Genomic DNA, 25,000 nt, shown 5'->3' on the forward strand with positions numbered 1-25,000 from the left:
AAAAAATTGTCTGAAATTCAGTATACATAACATATAACAAACAGCATAGATAACACAAATATATATTTTGCTCAGGCATTGCATGACTAATAATCTGGTGTAGAACTCAATACACATGTTTCAGAACGAAGCGTTAGACGAGTATAGAGCAGTAATAAGAAAAAAAGATTACAAAGGAATAAAACGATTGTCTTATGGACTCCATTAGCTTACAGCTGTTTCTGTTATGAGATGCAGTGCACTCATAGTTGAGTGTCTGAATAACACCTAATAGCTTCATCAGAGCCTTAAATATGAAGTGCAATATATTGTTTGTCCTAGTGTCTCTCATCTGGTCACTATTGACCGCATCCCTGAGACCATAATATTATATTTGTGTTCAGTTATTTAAAGCAACAAATTTTACCACTGTTGGTTGGTTAATCCTTTTATTGAAGCTATTTGGTTACCACACTGATCACAGGGTACCATACACTGACCATTGGTTAACACAGTGACCACTGATTAACTCATGGTCATTAATTACCCCAATGACAATGATTTAACTTTATGACAGTGGCCCCCAAAATTGGATGAAATATAGAAATTGTGTTATTCTGTTTTTAATATAACACGACAGAGTGTAAACGCTCTGAGGGAAATGTTGGACATAAGAAGCATCGGATGTGGCATGCAAGAGAGACGTTTGCGTTGGTATGGTCATGTACTGCGGATGGAGGAGGAGAGCTGTGTGATGAAGTGCCACTCCCAAACAGTGGAAGGAATTCAGGGTAGAGGGAGACCTAGGAAGACATGGGATGAGGTGGTGAAGCATGACCTTCGAACGTTGGGCCTCACAAAGGCAATGGAAAAAAGACCGAGACCTCTTGAGGTATGCTGTGACTGAGAAGACCCCGGCAAATAAAGTGAGTTCACAGCTCTAACCTACACCACCATCGCATAACCAGCCCACTCAAAAGTACCTTGGATCATAGGGCAACATGCCGTGCTTGAGGAGACTTATTGAGTCAAGTACATCAAAATCAAATGGAAATTGTAGTTGTGATCCCCATGTAAAAAGCACCATCCAAACGTGGCCGATGCCAGTGCCACTTTGACTGGCTTCTGTGTCGGTAGCACATAAAAAGCATCATCCAGTCGTGGTCGATGCCAGCTCCTCCAGCCCCTGTGCCGATGGCACGTAAAAAGCATCCACTACACTCTCGGAGTGGTTGGCGTTAGGAAGGGCATCCAGCTGTAGAAACACTGCCAGATCACATTGGAGCTTGGTGCAGCCTCCTGGCTTCCCAGACTGCAGTTGAACCATCCAGCCCATGCCAGCATGCAAAACGGACGTTAAACGATGATGATGATGATGACTTAACTATGCTTGAAAGTGTTGTCTTTCTAGTTTAATTTATAAAACGGTGGATTGATTCAAGTCTAATGACCAATAGTTGATGTGGAAGATGAGAATATTTGGTTGCCGATAGAATCATTGGAATATCAAAGTTTGTTCTTTATTAGAAAGATACAGCATGAAATTAAAGTTCCTTCAAAAAGAATCCTTACTTGGTCTCTTTGAGCAGTTTCTGAGTCTCCAGCTTCTAAGGCATTTTTCATTCTGTAGTATATAGGTGCCATATAAGCAGGAATAGCCAGACATGGAATTCCTATTGATAACGAAGGTAACATATCCTGGAAAAGAAAATGGGAAAACAAAAGATAGAAAATTTTTCTGAAACTTAAGCTCCAGTTAGAAGGGACACACAACAAATACCTGGAACAAATAAAATGGACAATTGATATTGTGTGCATAATTGTGTGTATAAGCATGTTCCTGCCCTATAGAGGGGACAAACAAGGGCAGACAAAGGGATTAAGTCGATTACATCGACCCCAGTGCATAACTGGTACTTATTTAATCGACCCCAAAAGGATGAAAGGCAAAGTCGACCTCAGCAGAATTTGAACTCAGAACGCAGCGGTAGACAAAATACTGCTAAGCATTTTGCCCAGCGTGCTAACGTTTCTGCCAGCTTGCAGCCTGTATAGATATGACCAGTCTATTCAAAGTATTAAACATTTATTAAAAATTGAAAGCAAATATGAAGGAGGAGGAGGAAGAGAGGAGGCAGAAGAGAGGCGGAGTAAGAAGAGGTAGGAAGAGGAAGAGGTGGAGAAGGTATGTGGGGGAAGAGGATGTTTCATGAACAAAACACTATTTACCCCAGGAGTCTCTATGACAACTTGCAGTTTCCGTCGATCGAGATGTGCGCAGACCAGAGATTTGGTCAGACAGTCTGTGCAATCTTTCATTCCATGAAGAGTTGGAATCTTCAACATGGCCAACTGCATGACTTTCACTTCATCCACTGAAACCAAAAAACCAAAACTGAGTGAGTTTAAAATACATCATACGAACGAGCATATACATATATATTTTTATAAGAAGACGGATGAAAGTAACTTCGAAGTTTCAGCTTACTAGCCTTTCTTAGACTTTGTCAGAAGGCTAGCATGCCAAGGCTTCGAAGTCACTGTCACTCCACTTGTAAAAATTCTTTGAAGGAGTGCCCCAGTATGGCCTCAGTCTAATGATCGAAACAAGTAAAAGAGAAAAGATGTTGCCTCTAACAAAAACTGTTGAGTAATTCTTCAGTTTAATGTCAAATTGTTTTTATAATTTTCTATTAAAAAAAAAAAACCCATTAATATTAATAAAATCATTTAATTGCCTGGAAATATACAGCATGCTATACAAGCTTGTCTGACCATTGTATTTTCAGGGGCATGAAACTAATGGTAGCTCACATTTAAATCCTTTCTTTATTCTTTTATTTGTTTCAGTCATTTGACTGTGGCCATGCTAGAGCACCGCCCCTTTAGTGGAGCAAATCGACCCCAGGACTTATTCTTTGTAAACCTAATACTTATTCTATCGGTTACTTTTGCCAAACCGCTAAGTGACGGGGATGTAAACACACCAACACTCGTTGTCAAACACATACATACACACATGTATATATATATATATATATATATATATATATATATATATACAATGGGCTCCTTTCAGTTTCTATCTATCAAATCCATTCACAAGTCTTTGGTCAGCCTGAAGCTATAGTAGAAGACACTTTGCCCAAGGTTCTATACAGTGGGACTGAACCCAGAACCATGTGGTTGGGAAGGCAAACTTCTTACCATGCAGCCACACCTGTGCCTATATATATATATATATATATATATATATATATATATATATATATATATATATATATATATATATATATATATATATATATATATATATATATATATAAATCATCATCATCATTATTTAATGTCCGTTGTCCATGTTGGCATCGGTTGGACGGTTTGACTAGAGCTGGCAAGCTAGGGAGCTGCTCCAGACCCCATTCTGATTTGGCATGCTTTCTACAATTGGATGCCCTTCCTAATGCTAACCACTTTACAGAGTGTGCAGCATGCATTTATGTGACACCACACAGGTGCATTTATGTGGCACCGCCACGAGTGCTTTATATTACCTGCTGGATTGGGTCTTCAGGGGTATGGGTCTTCTTGAGTATGGCCAGGTGCCAGGTATCATGGTCCTTTCTCATCTTACCTGAAAGGTTTAGCATCCTGAGATCATTCTTCAGTACTTCATCACATCTCCCTAAGTCTCCCACTTCCACATGTTCCATCCACTTTGAGAGATTGACACTTCTTTATGGGGCAGTCGGCATCTGTCTGCATCACATGACCAAACCAGTGCCATCTCCTCTCTTGCACACAGCAACCAATTCCTCTTATGCCTAGCTTCTCTGTCAATATACTAGCACTCTGTCAAATATGTACACTTACATTACACATCCAGCAAAGAATACTAGCCTCATTCCTTTCTAACTTTTGCATGTCCTCTGCATTCAGGGCCCATGTATCACTACCATGTAGAATTTCTCTCCATTGTATGCATCATACAATCTTCCTTTCACTTGGAGAGAGAAACCTTTCATGGCCAACAGAAGTAACAGGTCTCTGAACTTCCTCCAACCTATTCTTATTCTAGCTATCACACTCTCCGTGCATCCTCCCCCACAACTAATTTGGTCCCCTAGGCAGCAGAAATTATCTGCTACCTCTAATGAGCCACCAGGGCATTTGATGGAATCAATTTCCTGAGTTTCTAAGCTTTTTAAGGATCCTATGCGTCTTCCACATACAACTGCTACCTTCTCAGGTAACCTTCCAATTAACCCAGTGCTCATCTTATGTGTTCATAGCTGGCACTGGGTACCCCACATGGAGTTCCTGCCTACACCTTTACTACAAATTAAATAGGGTCACCTACCTGAGGGGTGCAAGGTCCTGGCATTTTCTGGCTTATTAGGACCTTAATCTTTGCTAAGTTAACCTTAAGGCCTTTAGATCCTCGGTTTTGCTTCCACACCTGGAGATTTTTCATCTAGCCCTGAGTGGATATGAGGGGGCTTCTTCTAGTTTCTGTCTACCAAATCCACTCACTCGCCCAAGGTGCAACATAGTGGGACTGAACCAGGAACTATGTGGTTGGGAAGCAAACTTCTTACCACACAGCCTTACCTGCGCCTATATACATACATACATACATACATACATACATACATACATACACATATATATATATATATATATATATATATATATATGTTTAAGCATGTGTGTATTTTATTACTTGCTTTATACTGTAATTAACATAAAAAAATAATGTATGACTGCTATGGACTCTAACGACACGAGCAATTAATTAATGCAAGAGACAAGCACAGCAACAACACAGAGATGGAGTAATGAAGCTACTTACAATGGACATGCGTCATGTAAGGGATGCTGTAGTAGAAAAATGGTGTGGATGGTGCTGCAGCCGCCACTTGGGACAAATAATTTGTTAAGATCTCTGAAATGGAGACGAGAAGAGGACCAAGATTATTCAGACTTTAATGACATGCATGTGTGTGTGTGTGTGTGTGTGTGTGGATAGAATATATATATCAGAAATATCACTGCTGTTGGCATCATTATCATCACCATCATCATTGTCATCATCATCATCATCATCATTGTCATCATCACCATGATCATCATCATTGTCATCATCACCATGATCATCATTGTTGTAATCATTATTTACCATCATCATTATCATCACCATTATCAGCACAATCATCATTGTCTCCAGCTGGCTATACGACACGATCTCTGCCCTTATATTTTCGAACCAGGGAATCTAGTACCCCCCACTCAGCTCAAAACGATTTCTGGGTTATTTCCCCTCTAGCCGAACAATTATTCTGTGCTGATGAACGAAAATAACCCAGAAATCGCAATATACAGATATTGTTTTAAGCTGAGTGGGGGTACTAGATTCCCTTGTTCGAAAATATAAGGACACAGATCGTGTCATATAGCCAGTTGGAGACGATGTCTCCTGGGGCTAAATTACAGCAACATTCGTCCTAGACCAGGACTGCCATGTTATGTTAGCAAACAATCTTTACTACAAAGTACTGTTCCTGAATATCTCTTGTGAGATTTAAAAATAGTAATTTTTTAATTTATAAATCAGTGACTAGTTGTCACTTTGAAAACTATACATTTCAAATGGGAATTTGGCAGCACACCTCTAACCGAACAATTATTCTGTGCTGATGAAGAGAAATATCCCAGAAATTGAGATACACAGATATTGTTTTGAGCTGAGTAGGGGTACTAGATTCCCTTGTTTGAAAATATAAGGACACAGATCATGTCGTAAAACCAGATGGAGACGATGTCTCATGGGGCTAAATTACAGCAACATTCGTCCTAAACCAGGACTGCCATGTTATGTTGGCAAACAACCTTTACTCCAAAAAAAAAAAACATATTCGTGCAGATGAACTGACCTTCATTTTTTGGTTTATAAAATGTTGGACACATACACGCAATGGCATCGGCACCAATGGCTTCTGCATGTTTGGCCTGGAATCAAAGAGAAAACTTGATATAACAACGATATCTTCATACAATAACAAACTCTGTTTATTTCATGGCAGACATTTTTGTAAAAGAAATAGCAGCTAAATCACTTTTACTTAATACTTTACTACCTTTAAAAAAAAAAGGATGGACACATCAGATGAAGTAGTCCAAAATACTATGTATTTGAAAGTTTTGACAGGGTGGTCATGGCTAGAACTGGTTTCAGAATAGATCTACAAAATCAGAGTTGATACGAGGAGTTGAACAACAACAACAGCCACAGACAACAATAACTTCCATTCTTTTGGCAGACATTCTGGGTTTCTTTAATCAGACATTGGAACCATATTTGAGGTTTTTGCTTTTTTGGTCAAATTTCAATTCCTATTTAAAGATAAGAGAATAAAAGACAGACTGTGGGAGTAACTTAACTGGTTACACTTACCAATTCTATGGAACTTCTCAAATTGGCAGCACCAACGTGAAGGATTACTTTCTTTATTCTGTTAATATGGAAAAGATAAAATGTACTACAAACGTACATGTATGGAACTACACACACATGCTCACATGCATACAAATGTGCACACATACAAACACGCATACATACATACATACATGCATACATACATGCACACATACATGCACACATACATGCACACATACATGCACACATACATACATACATACATATAAACACTTTTTTTTTTTTTTTTTTTTGAGAGCCCTCCCTACTGCTCGACAGGTTTTGCTTTTAGTCTAGCTGGGTTCCTAGTAATCCTCCTCACCAGTCAAGCCTAGTATAGGTTCAATGACTATTTGGCCCTCAGAAGTTCTGGGTTCGTGTCTGGCATGCTCAAAGACCACTGTGAGTGTGGCACCCATCAGCTTTTGTTAAAGCATGTCTCTAGGAGAAGGTCACTCGAATATAAAACCAAATATGCAGCGAATGGCATTGAACATCTTGGGGATCTTTTGTTTTCGTTCGAGATCATGGTGATCCCACATTCCAGAACCTACAACCCATTGTTGTCTCTGGATTATATTAACAGGATTGAGAGGGTCTGTGAGGTGTTGTGCGTTATTGAACCTGAAATTTTAGGTTGAGCAATTGCTGTCGAGGTAACTATCCAGTGCCATGTAGGATGACACTGTGGTGAGCATGGAAGCCAGGGACACGAACCTGGGTGAAGCTGACTGTTGGTGCAATAGCCTCAGGCACAAGCAATGCTGGAATTTTGTATGGGCAATGGTTAGATGGTTAGTGATGGTCTTCCTTGGTCACAAGTGGACAGCCATCATATATATATATATATATACACACACACGACGGTGTGCTGAAAGTTCCTGGCTTTAAGGGTAACACAAAAGGCCCGGCTGGAGGCCCAACCATCCGAGTTCGTTTTACAGGGCTTAGAAAGAACTAAAGGGCTGCTGCAATAAGTGTGTGAATCTGAGATGAGAACATGTTCAATAAAATCATAATTAATTGATCCTTCCGTTTTTTCTTTTATCCAAAGCCAGAAACTTTTCAGCACGGCGAATTCTTTTTCGTTTTATTTTTAGGAAAAATAAAATGAAAAACTAACAAAAAACATGAAATCAACAAAAATTAAATTCTTTGAAATTCCCAACTTAATGCTGAAATTATTTAAAATAAAATAGTTTAAGGGAGATAACTTTAACGCATACTTTATAATTCTGTTACGTAAGTTACTTCCCTTTATATTTATGTCTGAGAAGATTATTTACTGACGAGATATCAAAATCACCGAAGAAGATCCAAATAATGAGTGAAAGAGAAGAAAACATATTTGTTGATGGAAATTGTTTGAGGATCGAACAAAATTCTTTACTGCATTCAGCTACATTCCTTTGTGTTTCCAGTTCAAATTCAGCAGGAGTAGAATCGATGTTATCCCCTTATATTCTTTCCCTAAAATGTATGGCTTTGTGGTTAAGAAACTCGGTTTGCAGCAGATTAACACATGGTTTCGGGTTCGGTCCCTACTGCGAGACATTTTGGTCAAGTGTCTTCTACTATAAGCCCGGACGCAAAATTTTTTCCCACGAGAGTACAGGACCCCAGCAATAAACTCTTGCATACATCAAATCAGGGCTCACCTTCACCTTGTTGTCAAGTTAACAAACACACTCTACCGAGAAAACTCAAGACGAAGAATAGTGTTGTAAGTCGACCGATCGCCGAATTATACCTGATTATAGAAGGAGACAAGAATTAAATAGATTTGCATCTCTACCTATTATCGGATTTTCGTTAGGGCCCCGTATAATAAAGATGTGGATGGGAAAAATGTGGGTGGAGGGTGATGTGCTAGCAACCCTCTCCCCTTACTGTTTTACAAAGTAAACAACAACACAAATAACTACGCAGAGGCAGCCATGGTTGAAACAAGAACCACAAGCATTCTTAAAAGAGAAAAGAAGCATGGTCCTTCCTTACCCAAGTGACCTTCTCTTATCGCCCATCACTTGTTATGCGTTCATAAATTAGTTTGATAGTTGAGCTCTGATTGGTTGTATGCAAATGAGTTCATAACTGGGGTCCGCAACTCACGTGGGAAAATTTTTTTCGTATCCGGGAATCGAAACCACAATCTTACGATCCTTACCCAAGTGATCTTATCTTATCGCCCATCACTTGTTATGTGCTCATGAATTAGTTTGACAGTTGAGCTCTGATTGGCTGTATGCAAATGAGTTCATAACTGCGGTCCTGAACTCTTGTGGGGGAAAATTTCTCTTCCCGGACTGACCAATGCCTTGTGAGTGAATTTGATAGACGGAAACTGCGTGAAAGCCTGACGCACGCACGCATATTTTGTGCGCGCGCGCGTGTGATACACCTCCACTGCTTGAAAACTGGCATTGGCTTACGTTCCCGTCAGCTCCGCCGCGTGACTTTTAGAGGCCCCCTGCAACTTTTTGTTTCGAGGCCCCCTGCAACTTTTTGTTTCGAGGCCCCAGCCTTTCAGTCAAAATTCATAATCTACGCATCTTTTATTCAAAGCTATATTTTACTTTATTCTGAGATTCAATATTTCACGTTACCCCAAAGAACGTCTTCAAAAGTACAAATTTCAAGAAGTAAAACTTCCAGATATAAATGAAAAAGCCTTTTTATAATCCAGGCAACCTTCAAAGACAAACTCGGCGCACTTTTCACTTTGCGAAATTATCGATCAGTTCAGAATAATCAAGCCGAGAGCCAAGTTCGTGTTCAATAGACGTCACAAACAATCCACAAAGTCTGGGACATGTTCGTGGTACAAAGTAATATTTCTTACAAGAACTTTTGTAGGTACAGTGTATTACCATTTTATTTCTTGAAATTTTCAGTTAACGTAGATTGTTTAATTCTTGTTCAACATCTTAACCAAAGCAAATAAATGACTCATCTACATACTTTGATGTTAACACGGGGCCCTTTAACTGTGGAGGCCCTCTGCGACCGCAGGGGTTGCAGGGGCCTACCGACGGCGCTGGTCCCCGTAACTTATCATTTCGACAAAAGAGGAAAAACAGCAACAAGAAACGGACGGAACTCTGCCACCTAACCCCTCACAACTTCTTCATTTTTCGGAATTTTCAGAAACTTCTTGTGAATTTGTGTTCTACACACGGGAATTCACACAACTATATTCTTTTAAAAACATTTTCCGAATTGTTCTTTTTAAATCACGGTTTAAAATACGGACTGTCCGAACTTTTTGGCTTAAATCCCAGCAATAAAACCATTAAATGTGTTTATGGAGAGAAAGATATTGAAAAACATCAATACGTCAGACTGACAAACAAACGAGGAAGGGATAAGGTGGTCGTGAGAGGTGCTAAGAACAACAGCTAAATACCCCTTAAATCACGCACCAAAACTTTCTTTTATCAGTTTTTACATAATCGCATGAATTCCCGTGTGTAGAACAAATTCGCAAAAATTTTCTCCAAAAAATAAAAAAGTTATGAGGTGTTGTATGGTGTGCGTAAAGCAAAATTCCGCCAAAAAAAAACCGATAGAATAAGGGTCAGACTTCGAAAGAAAAAAAAATGTTAGTCTTGGGGTCGATTTGTTTGACTAAAACACTTGAAAGCCGTGTATTGACTAAAGCAAAAATAAAAGATAAATTAACCGAATACGAAATCTGTAGGAAGGGGAGACAACTTCTGCATGTCTTTTACGCGTAAACGTCACGTCTGGTTCTTTTAGTATAATAATGTAGTTGTTTGTATTAATAGTTTACCCTAGGTTTGCTCTAATCAAGCAGTTGTATGATTAAAGATATTCCAACCATCACCGTCGCATTTTATTACGAGCAAAGATCACATCATCGAATTTATCCTTCCTTTTTATAGGCGAAGAGGATGTAGCTTGGCTGCTGTTTCTAGCGAGGAGAACAGCCTGAAAGAGGCTTTCATCTGTAGATTGTTAAGATATTCGTAATTCTTACGATAGAATATAGCTTATCTTGGTCATCAAGTAAAAGAATTAAACAACATAAGCGTACGCTTCTGTGTGTGTGTGTGTGTGTGTGTGTGCGCGCGCGTGCATGCGCTCATCTGTGTATGTGTTGTGTATGTGCGCGCGTACATATATATATATGTACGTATATGTATTATATATATGTATATGTGTGTACTTAAATAGCTACCTAGATACATACATGCACTCACAAGGCTCTGGTTGGCCCTGAGTTATATAGTGGACAACACTTACTCAAGGTGCCTGTCCATGCCTATCACGTTTGTGTTTGTGCGTGTGCGTGATTGTATGTGTGTGTGTTTGTGTTTGTGTATGTGCATGTTTGTGTGTGAGTAATTGTGTATATGTTTGTGTGTGTGTGTTTCCCTTTATCTCTTATGTGTTTCTGTTGTTAGACGACTGCAGCCCTGCAACAAAAGGGGTTTTATCTGAATGAATCGATCCCAGTATTTATTTTTGGAGCCTCATATTTATTCTATCATACTTATTCTTGCTGAACAGGGAAGTCACCGAGATGCAAACAAACCAAGTAACAGTAGGAGACAACACTGGCACAAAAGCACCCACCTACCCACAGTTATACGCATGACAGGCTTCTTTCTGTTTCCATCTATCAAACGCATTCACAAAGCTTTGGTGTGGCTGAGCAGCAAACTTCTAAACAAACAGTCATACAGTTTTATATTTCAGAGATGAGGAATTATTTACATTATTTACATTTTTTACATTTGATGTATATTTGTCCTCATCTTGTTTGTTGTTAACACATTTCGGCTTATATACCCTCCAGCCTTCATCAGGTGTCTTGGGGAAATTTCAAACCTGGGTTCTCATTCTTAAGGTATTTTTCAATGTTATCATTATTATTATTCAGGTCACTGCCTGGAATCGAACTTGGAATTTTGGGGTTAGTAGCCTGTGTTCTTAACCACTACGTTATATGCTCTTAACCACTATGCCACAGGCATAAGGCATAGTGGTTAAGAGCGCGGGCTACTAACCCCAAGATTCCAAGTTTGATTCCAGGCAGTGACCTGAATAATAATAATAATAATAATAATAATAATAATAATAATAACCACAACATCAAAAAAATACCTTAGGAATGAGAACCCAGGTTTGAAATTCCCCCAAGACACTTGATGAAGGCTGGAGAGTATATCACCCGAAACGTTGTGTTAGCAACAAACAAAATGAGGGCAAATATCTGTCAATTGTAAATAATGCAAAAAATGTAGACAGCCATACAGACGTACACATGCCAACCATTTTACAAAGTGTCGAGTAAAGCATTAAGAATGTAGAATGAACTTTCAAATACAAAAGATAAACAGAACAACTGAGACGCTGTTGGCTAATTTGGGAAATTATTTCATTGAGTATTATGAAACAAATGCAAAATTTAAACAGAACAAATTCCAGGTCATGTTAAATGATTTTAGAAGTATAAATTGGAACAAATTCAACAACTTCAAATGTTTAAGTGTTTCTCACAAAAAGGAAGTATACATACATACATACATATATATGTGTGTGTGTGTGTATATGTATGTATATTCTTTTATTCTTTTACTTGTTTCAGTAATTTGATTGCAGCCATGCTGGAGCACTGCCTTTAGTCGAACAAATCGACCCCCAGGACTTATTCTTTGTAAGCCTAGTACTTATTCTATTGGTCTCTTTTGCCAAACCGCTAGGTTACGGGGGACGGACGCACACCAACATCAGTTGTCAAGCGATGTTGGGGGGGACAAACACAGACGCACAAGCATACACACACACACACACACAAACAACAGCTTCTTTTCAGTTTCTGTCTACCAAATCCATTCACAAGGCTTTGGTCGACCTGAGGCTAGAGTAGAAGGCACTTGCCCAAGGTACCATGCAGATTAATCACCGGTTTCGTTGTTACCACTTACGTAATTAATATTAAATTTTCCACCCTTATTATTTAAATTTATAAATATATATATATATGTATATATATATATATATATATATATATATTAGCTTTGAGAGTTGCATTTCCTCGCGTTCGGTAAAAATGCGTTTATTATAGTAGTTTGACCTTAGAGTCCCTCTTAGCGTGAGGCATTCTTGTATAGTAATGCCCTTATATAAATGAATATATTTTGGGGAATAAATGATGGATTTTTCCCTTATGAGGATTTTTCACGCTAGCTACTTGATAAATTCTTATAAAAGAATTCATCCTATTATTGAATTAATTATATATATATATATATATATATATATATATATATAGATGGCATGAGAGGCATATATATATATATATATATATATATAGTATATTACATATATTGACGTGTACTCGTGTGTGAGAGAGAGAGAGAGAGGGAGAGAGAGAGAGAGAGAGAGAGAGAGAGAGACTGACTGACTGACTGACAATAATTAATAAAATAATAAATTATAATAACATTTATATTTCCTCGTTGAATTCTGTCATCATTCAATTAATAATTTATGAATGTGGGGTGTGGCCGACATCACCTTGATTTAACCATTACCACCACAACCCTAATCTATTGGATTGATCAGCATTTCGCAAATCCATTTGATATCGCCATTGTTCGTTAATTTACATTTGATGTGGTAACGATGGAGTTTATGGTTCGTCAAAGAAACACACTAATTAAAGAGGACAAAGCTAACAAATATATCATTGTTAATGCTTAATTAAAGAACCGTTCCCTCCCATCCAATGTGTGTCTTCGTGCTGACCTAAGAGACCAGATACTTAATGGATCAAGCTACGATCAAAGTCTGTTGTTGATGCTGTTGCTATTGTCGTTGTAATTATTATTAATATTAGTAGTAGTAGTAGTAGTAGTAGTAGTAGTAGTAGTAGTAGTAGTAGTAGTAGTATTCTCATTATTATTATGTTTGAAGAGTAAAATCAGGAAATGCTGTTATTAATGGATAAGTGAAGGATGTAAAAGATTTATTTATGACTATCAAGATAGAACCATAAACACAATCACGATTTGGTGTCTAGCAACTAATTCGGTAGAAGTTCGCAAGATTATCCACCATCTTTCCAACAACACCTTTCGCCACCTTATTTTGAATTTAATATCTCCACCAACTATGGACTTGTTCCCTCCTCCTCCGCCTCCTTATCATTACCATCACCATCATCATCATCATCATTGTATAATGTCCATTTTTCCATGCTTGTATGTGTTGGACAAAGTATATTGTGGCAGATTTTCTATGGCTGGATACCTTTCCTGTTGCTAACCCTTGCCTGTCTCCAAACAAGGTAATATTTCCCTGGGACCAGATGTATTCTCACAGAATACTGGAAGTGAACAACACTGCTTGTATAACAGTGACACTCATTTACAACTATCACATGATGTCAAGACAAGGAGACACAAAACCACACACACACACACACACACACACACGCACACACACAAAACAGACCATGGACTTCTTTCAATTTTTGCCCTCTAAATCCGCTCACAAAGCATTGCTCAGCTTGGAGCTAAAGTAGAAGACACTTGCCCAAGGTGCCACACAGTGGTACTGAACCTGAAACCATGTGGTTGGGAAGCAAATCTCTTAACCACACAGCCACGTCTGCAGTTGACAGCTACAACTGCAACACACAGTCATGCACTGCGCCCATGAATTCTGGAACATTTCTTTCACTTTCAGAATTGCCAAAGCATAGAATAAATAACCCACATCAGTCATTAATTGTCTGAACATTGCATCCTTCAAAAATAAACCCTCTGCTTTTTGAAAGTACACCACCAAATCTTCTCCTGACATTCCTAGTGTACCCTTTTCTCTTCATGGCTCTTTTAACCTTTTTGTTATCAAACCTGCTGGAATCACTTCTGGCTCTGGCTCTGTGGTACAAATGTCTTGTTTTTATTAAGTTTTGGATTAAAATCTTCCACCAAACCTTAATCACAATTTATGCTCCTAACACTAGCTTAATGATAACTAAGTTATTTTACTAAATTCTTTGTTATATTTAAAATTAATTAAAAGAAACACAAAGCATCTCAAAATAAATATGGTAATGAAAGAGTTAAAATATATAATAGGGAAACAATTCTTAACCCTTTCGATACCAACCTGGCTGAAACCACCTCCAGCTCTGTAGTACAAATGTCTTGTTTTCATATGTTCTGAATTAAAATCTTCCACCAAACTTTAGTCAGAATTTATGTTCCTAACACTAGCTTAATGATAACCAAGTTATTTTACTAAATTCTTTGTTATATTTAAAATTAATTGAAAGAAACACAGAGCATCTCAACAGAAATATAGTAAAGAAAGGGTTAATGTCCACTTTTCTATTGTTTTTGTTTTTTATTCTGGGTGCTGTGCAGGTCCTTCTACTTTTCCTTCTTTACTTGACTTATCTGCTCCCTGTCCCCTCTTTTACCCTTTTCTGTTTGCCTTGGGTATGTGCTGTGGTTTGCCGTGATGCTCTTATGGTTACTGTATTGAAAGTGTTTTGCGTAGGATGTGTGCAGTGCCCCGTAGTGCAATTTTCTGTATGTTATATATATTTGTAAGTCCTGGTGTTTTTGTTATGTATTTGTCTGAATATTTTTTTTTATTATACCTAAGGCACCTACTATGATAGGAATTGTTTCTGCTTTTAGATTCCACATTCGAGTTACCTCTATTTCCAGGTCTTTGTACTTTGATAGTTTTATTATTATTACTATTATTACTATTATTATTATTATTGTAATATAACCTTATAATGAGGCTGTAAGATTTGAAATTATTTAATGTGTGTGGTTTTACCAACAGGGGAATAGTGGGAGGCTGGTTAATTTTTAATGACGTTCAATTATTGATGATCTTCGATGATTAATTAACCAAGTCTTTTGTAATGATGATAATGACCAAAGTTGAAGTGTGGTTAGCAATTAAGTACAACTGCCATGGATGGTCACAGGAATGGTCAAATGGGTAAGGAGCTTGGTTCTCATTCATAATGTTTTGGGTTTGGTCTCAGAACATGGCAGCATCTTATGGAAAGGACTATTACCAGAGGTCAGGGTTGACCTCAAATATAGAGGGTGAAATTTGATAGATGGAAGCTATATGGAAACCCTTCTGAGACCGATACCCACAGAATGACTCTCACAGATGGCTCCCACAGAATGCTTCCTAAGAATGGCTCCCACAGAACAACTCCCACAGAACAACTCCCACAGAACAACTCCCACAGAACAACTCCCACAGAACAACTCCCACAGATGGCTCCCACAGAATGTTCCCAAGAATGGCTCCCACAAAATGACTCCCACAGAACAACTCCCACAGAATGACTCTCACAGATGGCTCCCACAGAAGGTTCCCAAGAATGGCTCCCACAGATGGCTCCCACAGAATGTTCCCAAAAATGGCTCCCACAAAATGACTCCCAAAGAACAACATCCACAGAATAATTCCCACAAAACAACTCTCACAGATTGAATAGTTTCTACAAAACAAGTGAATGTCCCCTAAACAATATACACACCCTTACCAATATAGCACCTCTGCAGCCTAATCCCAGACTCCCTCCCCCCTCCCCAACTTCCTACCCACAAAGAAAGAAAAGTGTAATCACTTACTTTCCCCTGGCAGCATTAATCCAGCCGACAGCAGCAAGTTTCCGCTCATCGATTGTGAGTGCCATGCCTTCTCCAGTCGTTCCATTAACTGCAACATTTAGAAAAAAAAGATGGGGTGAGAAAGAGCTGCAAATATAAACATCTACTGTATTGATGAATTAGATGAAGGACCCTCTATGACGAGCTAGAAATGACAGCCTATTCTGCCTCAAATGACACTGCATCATCTTAAGAAATGAAGGACACTTTGAACACTGAAGTCTTGCATATACAAGAAGATGTGGTGGTCATGGCTGGAATACTTTTGATCATAGATACACTTTGTCAGGAGTACCTTAGGGTTAACAATTACTGAATTGATGACAAATTATCTTCGTCAATGACATATAAGAATTAAATAAATAGAATAAAATATAAATTTATCATCATCATCATCACCATGATCATCATCGTTGTTGTCGCTGCTATTGTCATCATCATCATCATCATCATCATCATCATCATCTAGCATCCATGTTCCACACTGGCATGGATACAAGTGGACCTGAAGGGCAGACTTGTTTTCTCAGAGGAGATGCTGGTAACATCACTCTGACCAGATATGTTCCGACAAAAACAACCGTTGTGGTCAAACTTCCACAGTGCCCTGGCAGGACATACTTGATATTTCCCGCCAGGAACAGAAAGCCAAATATCAGGGCTTAGACAGTGGGGCTCTTGGCAAGGGATGGCATGCAGCCTCATTCTCTATCAAAGTCATCTGTTGTGGATTTCATGCTAGATCAATGCATTGTTTTCCTGCAGAAGATAGGTCTGGAAGCCCCTGTGTCTTCGACTAGAGGCCTCGGCAGGAGCTGCTCGATCTGCGTACTTCATATCCAGCTGCTCTTTGTGAGCGGCAACCCTGCGCTCATTGGCGGCGACAGGATGCTTATGGCGTATGTGCTGTGATCGACCTACAGCCGTCAAAAAAAGCCATCAAGAAAATAGACATGGCAGCTGAAACGAGTTCAAGTAATGCCATTTTGTTTTGGACAGGTATAATTACCAACGCAGGAACATGTATCATACATCAAAATGAAGCTGGTCCTCTGTGGATCACATCCCTACTTCTCAACATAGTCACCGCTTCTCTCAATGTGTATATATACATGTCTGGGCCAATGTAGGTATATGTGAGAATGTGGTGTTCCGTGAATGTGTGTGTGTGTGTGTGTGTGTGTGTGTGTGTGTGTGTGTGTATTTAAAAGGGAAGATGACTTACCAAAGATATTGTCGACCTGACTCCGGACCAGGAAATCTATATAGATATCAAAGCTGGAAAAGTCAATATCACTGCAAAAAAAAAAAAAGAAGAAAAGGTATTTAATTATTTTACAAAATAACAGTTTAATGTTTTACACAACAAGTGTAGCTGTGTGGTTAAGAAGTTGTTTCTTACCTTTCTCTTGCAGTCTGTCCCTGTCTCTCTCCAATTCTCTCTCTCTGGAAGAGAGAAGCTGTAGGAGAGGACGATCAGTGCTAGGTTTTTAAAAATAATGCCCAAGATCCTGTTTGGCCATAGACATAGTGGAGTACAAGTGACAGGATGATAAACACAAGACCACTGGTCAATAAACTAATACAAATGTATAGTAATTCTACATTTTATAACAACCAAATGCACTAGCGTAGCTGGAGTGTGTGCCACCCAGGGCGGCCCTTCCATTTGCCACCCCCAGACCCCACAAAAACACATACTGCCAACAGCAATAGCCTACAACATGATGGAAAGTGCTGCCCGGGGTGGACCCCCTCCCTCACCCCCCACGCCAGCTACACTAGTGATCAAACGTACCTACACATAGTTCCTATTTACAGCTGAGAAAACTGAGTCAGCAAGAAATAACAGTTTTGTCCATGGAGACAGTGAAGTGCTGGTGAAAGGCTAATGACCCATCAGTACACTTACAGCTTGTCAATTCTTGTTACTTTAAGAGAAAATACCCCCCCCCCACTTATTACGTACTGTACTTAATCTAAATCTGTGCCATAAACCAGTCAGTGTTATTGATCCAGGCTCTATTCTAATGTGATCTTTAAACAAAGATCTTTTCACCATATCCTCGCAACAAGTTGGATTATTTCAGCAAACATTTGTAAAAGGTAACGTATCAATATTATTTGCAGCCGATCAATACATGCTCATTGTGCTTCTGTTGATAATCATCATCGTCAATGCTTTAACGTCCACCGTTTCATGCTGGCATGGGTCAGGCGAGATTTATTGAGGCAGATTTTCTCCACCCAGATTCCCTTTCTGCTGCTACCATCATTTGTCTCCAAGCACAGAGATATTTCTCTCCGTGATTTGAGATGCTTTTTACAGAAGACGGGGAATAAAGGATATGGCATGTGTGAGAGTCATGTTTGGTAACAGCTATGACATGATGCTGGGGCAAGGAGACAGTAACACACATGCACACACACACACATGCACACACATGCACACACACAGATGCATACATGCACATACACACAAACATGCACACACAGACAAATACACGCATGCACACAGTTGCACACACACAGATGCACACACACATGCACACACATATGCACACACAGAGACACATACACATGCACACACAGACACACACATGCACACACATACATAAACACAAACATACACACATGCACACACACACAGGTGCACACACGCACATGCGCCCACACATGCACACACACACATGCACACACGCACATACAAACACGCACACACATGCACACAGTCTTTTATTAACACTCAAGCTGAGAGGACCTCTCCTGACTGGCCTCAATAAACTGACCCCTAATATCATGTCCTTGGTTTCTACTGGTTTTAATAGGTTGACCAGCACGCTGAGCGTCCAGTGGCAAAAAGGCAGAAGATAGAAAAACAGTCACTGGTCACATGTGGGCAGTAGATAGAAGGGAAGGAGGGACAGAGACTGGCACAGAGAGAGAGAGAGAGAGAGAGAGAGAGAGAGAGAGAGAGAGAGAGAAAGTACTGGTCAAACTTTTTCTCCTCTCAATTCTGTTCTTTATATCCATTTGAGGATTTCTCTCAATGTTAATCCATCATTCTCGTGTTTAGCCCCAAGGCTATATTTATTTATTTCTTCATTGTCTTTGTCTCCTGTTTCAAATTACTGTTGTTTACTTTCGTATGTCCACCCTGTATTATTTTGTTTGTTTGAGCCCTAATTCTTTGCAAATCTTGCATGTGCCACCGATATACGAAGTTCCTAGACTTATTGTTAAAGGCATGAAAATAGGTTTTAGTATTTTTCGGTCAATAACTGATGAAGTATTAGGGTTCTGGTGCATGTCTTATATGTACGTTTTGTAGTATTAAATTATGTATATATATATATATATATATATATATATATATATATATATAAGAAGAAATTGGAGTTAACAAGGAGGAGCATGGTTGAACAGTTACTTTTTAATCACTACATGACTCATTGTCTGGAGTTTTGACACCTCCATCGGGTTTGCTGTTTTACATCACTCACAAAGTAAATTTGGAGGAACAGTGGTTGTTCATTTGTGGGTAACAGGGAACCAATGAGGTGATAGACTTGCCCTTGAACTTTAAAGGTTGAGAAGACCCATTGAGCCAAGTGAAACTGCAGCTGGGGCAGATACTGGTGTCATGCAAATGGTATCCATACCGGTGGCACATAAAGACATCCACTACACTCTCAGAGTAGTTGGCATTAGGAAGGGTATCCAGCTGTAGAAAACCATTCCTTCCAACTTGCTGGCCCTGGTCAAACCGTCCAACCAATGCCAGCATAGACCAGGGACATTAAATGATGATGATGATGTACACACTTATGTTCATACATATATCATATATATATATATAAAATGTGTGCATGGTTGTATACCTACTCTAATGCAAATGAAAGTTATGTCAGTATAAGTCAATGTTCTACCTGAGCATATTTAAGATCTCACTTGGAGACAATGTGTCAAGTAGTAGTCAAAGTCCATTTCTTCTAAAAAAATATTTTCTTATAAAAGTGATTATTTTGTGGGGCATTAACCTTATCTACACACTGTGCATTTCCAATACATACGTGCATTCATACATGCATACATACATACATATATACATATATTGATAAATTGCTAACCACTACACACATTTTTCTTTCTCTCTTTGTTTCTTTCTGTGTTCCTTTCTGTGGAAGAGCATAGGCTCGAAACGTTAAAGACTTTTTCAATTCCCAAGCATTATACTAATACATCTGTTTGTTTTCTACACCACCTGTCTTCGTCTGTTTATTTTTTTTTTTGTGAATTCTCCCTATATATATATATATATATATATATATATGTATAAAGCACCTTTTGAGCATGAGCGTTACCAACGTCGCCTTCCTGGCACTTGTGCCAGTGGCACGTGAAAAGACATTCGAGCGAGATTGTTACCAGTGCTGCTGGACTGGCTCCTGTGCAGATGGCACGTAAAATACACCATTTCGAGCTTGGCTGTTGCCAGTACTGCCTGACTGGCCTTCATTCCGGTGGCACATAGAAGCACCCACTACACTCTCGGAGTGGTTGGCATTAGGAAGGGCATCCAGCTGTAGAAACTCTGCCAAATCAGATTGGAGCCTGGTGCAGCCATCTGGTTCGCCAGTCCTCACTCAAATCGTCCAACCCATGCTAGCATGGAAAACGGACGTTAAATGATGATGATGATATATATATATATATAGATATATACATATATATATATATATATATATATATATATATATATTCACACACACATACGTACCATAAACATTATGTTTACAGAGTATATATTTACAATATTTATATAACTCTTTTTTTTTTTTGTTCTCTTTTTACTTGTTTCAGTCATTTGACTGTGGCCATGCTGGAGCACCGCCTTTAGTCGAGAAAAATCGACCCCAGGACTTATTCTTTGGAAGCCTAGTATTTATTCTATCAGTATTTTTTGCCGAACCGCTAAGTTACGGGGACATAAACACACCAGCATCGGTTGTCAAGCGATGTTGGGGAGGACAAACTCAGACACACAAACACACACACACATACACACACACACACACACACACACACACACACACACACACACACACATATATATATATATATATGCATATATACGACGGGCTTCTTTTCAGTTTCCATCTACCAAATCCACTGACAAGGCTTTGGTTGGCCTGAGGCTATAGTAGAAGACACTTGCCCAAGGTGTCATTCAGTGGGACTGAACCTGGAACCATGTGGTTGGTAAGCAAGCTACTTACCACACAGCCACTCCTGCACCTATATATACATTATTTAGCAGTATTTTCCCTCTTACTTCAGTCATTAGATTGTGGCCATGCTGGGGCACTGCCTTGAAGAATTTTCACTTGAATGAATTGACCCCAAAACTTATTTCTTTTTTTACTCAACCACTAAGTTATGGGGACATAAACACACCGACACTGGTTGTCAAGTAGTGGTGGAGGACAAACACACACACACACACACACACACACACACACACACACGTGTTCTGAGTTTAAATGATGCCAAGGTTAACTTTATCTTTCAGGTCAATGAAATAAAGTAAAGGTCAAGTGCTGGGGTCAATGTAATTGACTTATCCCCTCCCCTCAGAATTGCTGACCTTGAGCCCTGCAAGATACTGGTGTGACCCTGCTCCCCTACTTTAATGGGGGAATGTTGTGATCTCAGTCACTTAAATGCCATGGAAAACAGATAACTGATCTTATGAATCATGGCGCTCAAGAACAGTATAACCCCCACCCCCACCAATGCATTTGTGTGTGCCTCTGTGTGTGTGTGTGTGTGTGTGTGTGTGTATGTGCATGTATCTTCTTAATATCAGAGATATGACACTTAGTGTAATCAAAAATTAAGCCACAACACAAATAAAAATACTGTAAACAGTCCAGAAAATTAATGTCATCTCAGCTCAAACATTTAAACAATTTCCTGTTGTTGAGGAAACCAAAGATAAGCGAGCGTAGGATTTCGTTTTTAGTTCCTCATCCTTATTCCCTCAATTTATCAACCAAACTTTTCAAATGTCCACACTGTAAATCTGTCTTTGAAACCTTTAGGGTTGTGTTTAATTTCTATTTAATTTATGGGTTAGACAAAAAAAAAATGAATGATGAATTTTATTTGTAATTGTAGAGTGAAAGATACATGTCAGCCATTCATCATATGATCACATGATCAACCAGACTATTGGATGTTGTTAAACATCACTGGTCACAATGCACTTTGCATAATTTTAGTGCAGATGTGGTGTGCAAGATGCTAGCTTCATTTCTTTTAAGCCTACGCATGTCCTCAGCAGTCACAGCCCATGTTTCACTGCCATGTAGCACAGCTGTTCACACACAGGCATTATAAACCCACCTTTCACTCTGCGGTTGCCAACAGAGGTTGGAACTCTCTGAACTTTGCTCAGCCTGTTCTTATTCTTGCAGCTACACTCTCAGAGCATCCATCTCTGCTACTGACTTGATCATCTAGATAACAGAAGCTATCGACTACCTCTAGCATACACCTGGCCTTTTCTGTCCATTTTTAGTATTTATTGCACCTGTGCACCTTCTACACATGAAAACTATTTTCCCAGTTAACCTTCTTCTGATATTGCTGCACCTCTCCTGTGTCCATAGCTTGCACTTGGTACATCTTATGGGATTTCTGTCTACATCTTTCCTGCAGATCAAGCAGGGCAGTCTACCTGAGGGGATTTGTGGTTTGTCTACCTTCCTACTTACTAAGACTTTGTTTTTTGCTAGGTTAACTCTAAGGCCCTTCGATTCTAGACCTTACTTCCACACCTGAAACTTCTTGTCTAGTTCTGGTAGTGATTCAGCAATAAGAACAAGGTCATCAGCACAGAGGAGCTCCCAGGGGCATCCTGTCTTGAATTCCTCTGTTATTGCCTGGAGGACTATGATGAACAAGAGGGGGCTGAGGACTGATCACTAGTGAACCCCTACTTGTAGCCTGAATTCATCGCTATATTCATTGCCAACCCTCACCTTACTGACAGCATCCCTGTACATGGCTTGTACAGCCCTCACCAACCACTCACCTATCCCTAGTTTCTGCCTTGACAACCAGATGAGGGATTGAGAAACCTTGTCAAAGGCTTTCCCCATGTCAACAAAAGCCAAGTACAGAGGTTTTAAATATAGACGGGGACAGACACAGTAACATACTAACACACACATATATCTGATGGGCTTCCACACAGTTTCCATCTACCAAATTCACTCACAAGGCGTTGGTCAGCTTGAGGCTATAGTAGAAGACACTTAGACAAGGTGCTGTACAGTGGGACTGAACCTAAAACCATGTGGTGGCAAAATGAGCTTCTTAACTACACAGTTATGTTGGCACCCAATAAAAGTGTATGAATTAGCATCTAATTAAAGATGTAATAATCGGACATTCGTTAGCATAAATAGAGAGAGAGAGGGGAGAGAGAGAGGTGGGAGAGAGAAAGAGAGGAGAGAGATGTCTTATGTGAAAAGAAGCCACCAAAGAATCATTACTCACCCATTTGGTAAAAATGGAGTTGATGTAGAATTAATCACGCCACTAATCCAAAAACGGTTGGGATCCTGAAAGAATAAAAGAAACACAAGGTTTATTTTACAAAAATATTTTTATACATTTATTCATGAGAATAACAGAATATGGAAAACAGGAAAAAAGCTTAGTGACAGGAAGACTCTAAAGTCTTGCATTAAATAAATATCTGCCAAAAGCCATGCTAGCCAAACTGACATTAAACAAGGAATGGTAATGTATGAAGCTATCTCCATGATGGGTTATTTTGTCAACATCTATTCAATTTTAGAATGTTTCATATAAAAGTTACAAGTTTCTGAAGATTTGGTGATTAGTCTTGATTGTGAAAGACACCCATGACTCTGGTGGCGGCGGTGGTGGAAGTGGCGTTAAACTGGGCAAAAGTTTAAATCAACTACACAACAGATTAAGTCCACAGAGATTAATCTACCAATAGATTAAGTGTACTTCAGTAAGATTTGAACTTATAATGCAAAGAGCAGGAACAGATGTCACAACAAACCCTGTTCCAAGGCTCCAAGTCCACCATAAATCTACTGTCTCAGACTGAGATGAGAAAAACAGTTTTAATAGTCGACCAATATTAGCGCTGGAAGTAATGCAGGGAACTGGACAGAATTGTTAGCATGCTGGACAAAATGTTTAGTGCCATTTCATCTGTCTTAACCCTTTTGTGACCAACCCAACCGAAATCACCTCTGGCTCTGGCTCTGTAGTACAAATGTTTTGAATTAAAATCCTCCACCAAACTTTAGTCACAATTTATGTTCCAAACACTAGCTTAATGATAACTAAGTTATTTTACTAAATTCTTTGTTATATTTAAAACTAATTGAAAGAAACACAGAGCATCTCAACAGAAATATGGTAACAAAAGGATTAAAATATACAACAGAGAAACAATTCTTAACCCTTTTGATACCAACCCAGCTGTTTAACGCCCACGTTCCATGCTAGCATGGGTGAGATGGCTTGCCATGTTTACAAAGAATAAGCCCTGATTTGTTCAACTAAAGGCGGTGCTCCAGCATGGCTGCAGTCAAATGACTGAAACAAGTAAAAGAATAAAAAGAATATTGCTGGGAGAGTTGGGGGAGGGGGAGGCTAGCCCTTCCTTCTACAAGTCAGAGCCTTTCCAAATGCCAACCGAGTTTACAGTGTGGACTAGGTGCTTTTAAGTGGCACCCACACTGACAGGGTCACCAAGTACCTTGCAAGACTAAAAAAAGAAAAAGGTATTAGTGATGGTGGCAGC

The 25,000-nt window shown here is 39.1% G+C and overlaps 1 protein-coding gene across 3 annotated transcripts in view; it reads right to left on the bottom strand.

Annotated features, from left to right (window-relative positions):
- Positions 1-25,000, bottom strand: part of LOC106875982 (N-acetylneuraminate lyase) — a 141,075-nt gene that overhangs the window by 1,730 nt on the left and 114,345 nt on the right. For all 3 annotated transcript variants that reach the window (XM_089349956.1, XM_089349957.1, XM_089349955.1), the window contains exons 2-9: positions 23,710-23,774; positions 17,369-17,439; positions 16,105-16,192; positions 6,434-6,491; positions 5,913-5,988; positions 4,832-4,924; positions 2,209-2,354; positions 1,552-1,677 (exon numbers count right to left, since the gene is read on the bottom strand). In XM_089349956.1, the coding sequence (XP_089206082.1) occupies positions 1,552-1,677; positions 2,209-2,354; positions 4,832-4,924; positions 5,913-5,988; positions 6,434-6,491; positions 16,105-16,192; positions 17,369-17,439; positions 23,710-23,774 (723 nt within the window). The remainder of the gene's footprint in view (positions 1-1,551; positions 1,678-2,208; positions 2,355-4,831; positions 4,925-5,912; positions 5,989-6,433; positions 6,492-16,104; positions 16,193-17,368; positions 17,440-23,709; positions 23,775-25,000) is intronic.

This window comes from Octopus bimaculoides, chromosome 3 (genome assembly GCF_046866305.1).
Source record: "Octopus bimaculoides isolate indiv1 chromosome 3, ASM4686630v1, whole genome shotgun sequence".
In the NCBI taxonomy this organism is placed as follows: Eukaryota; Metazoa; Mollusca; class Cephalopoda; order Octopoda; family Octopodidae; genus Octopus; species Octopus bimaculoides.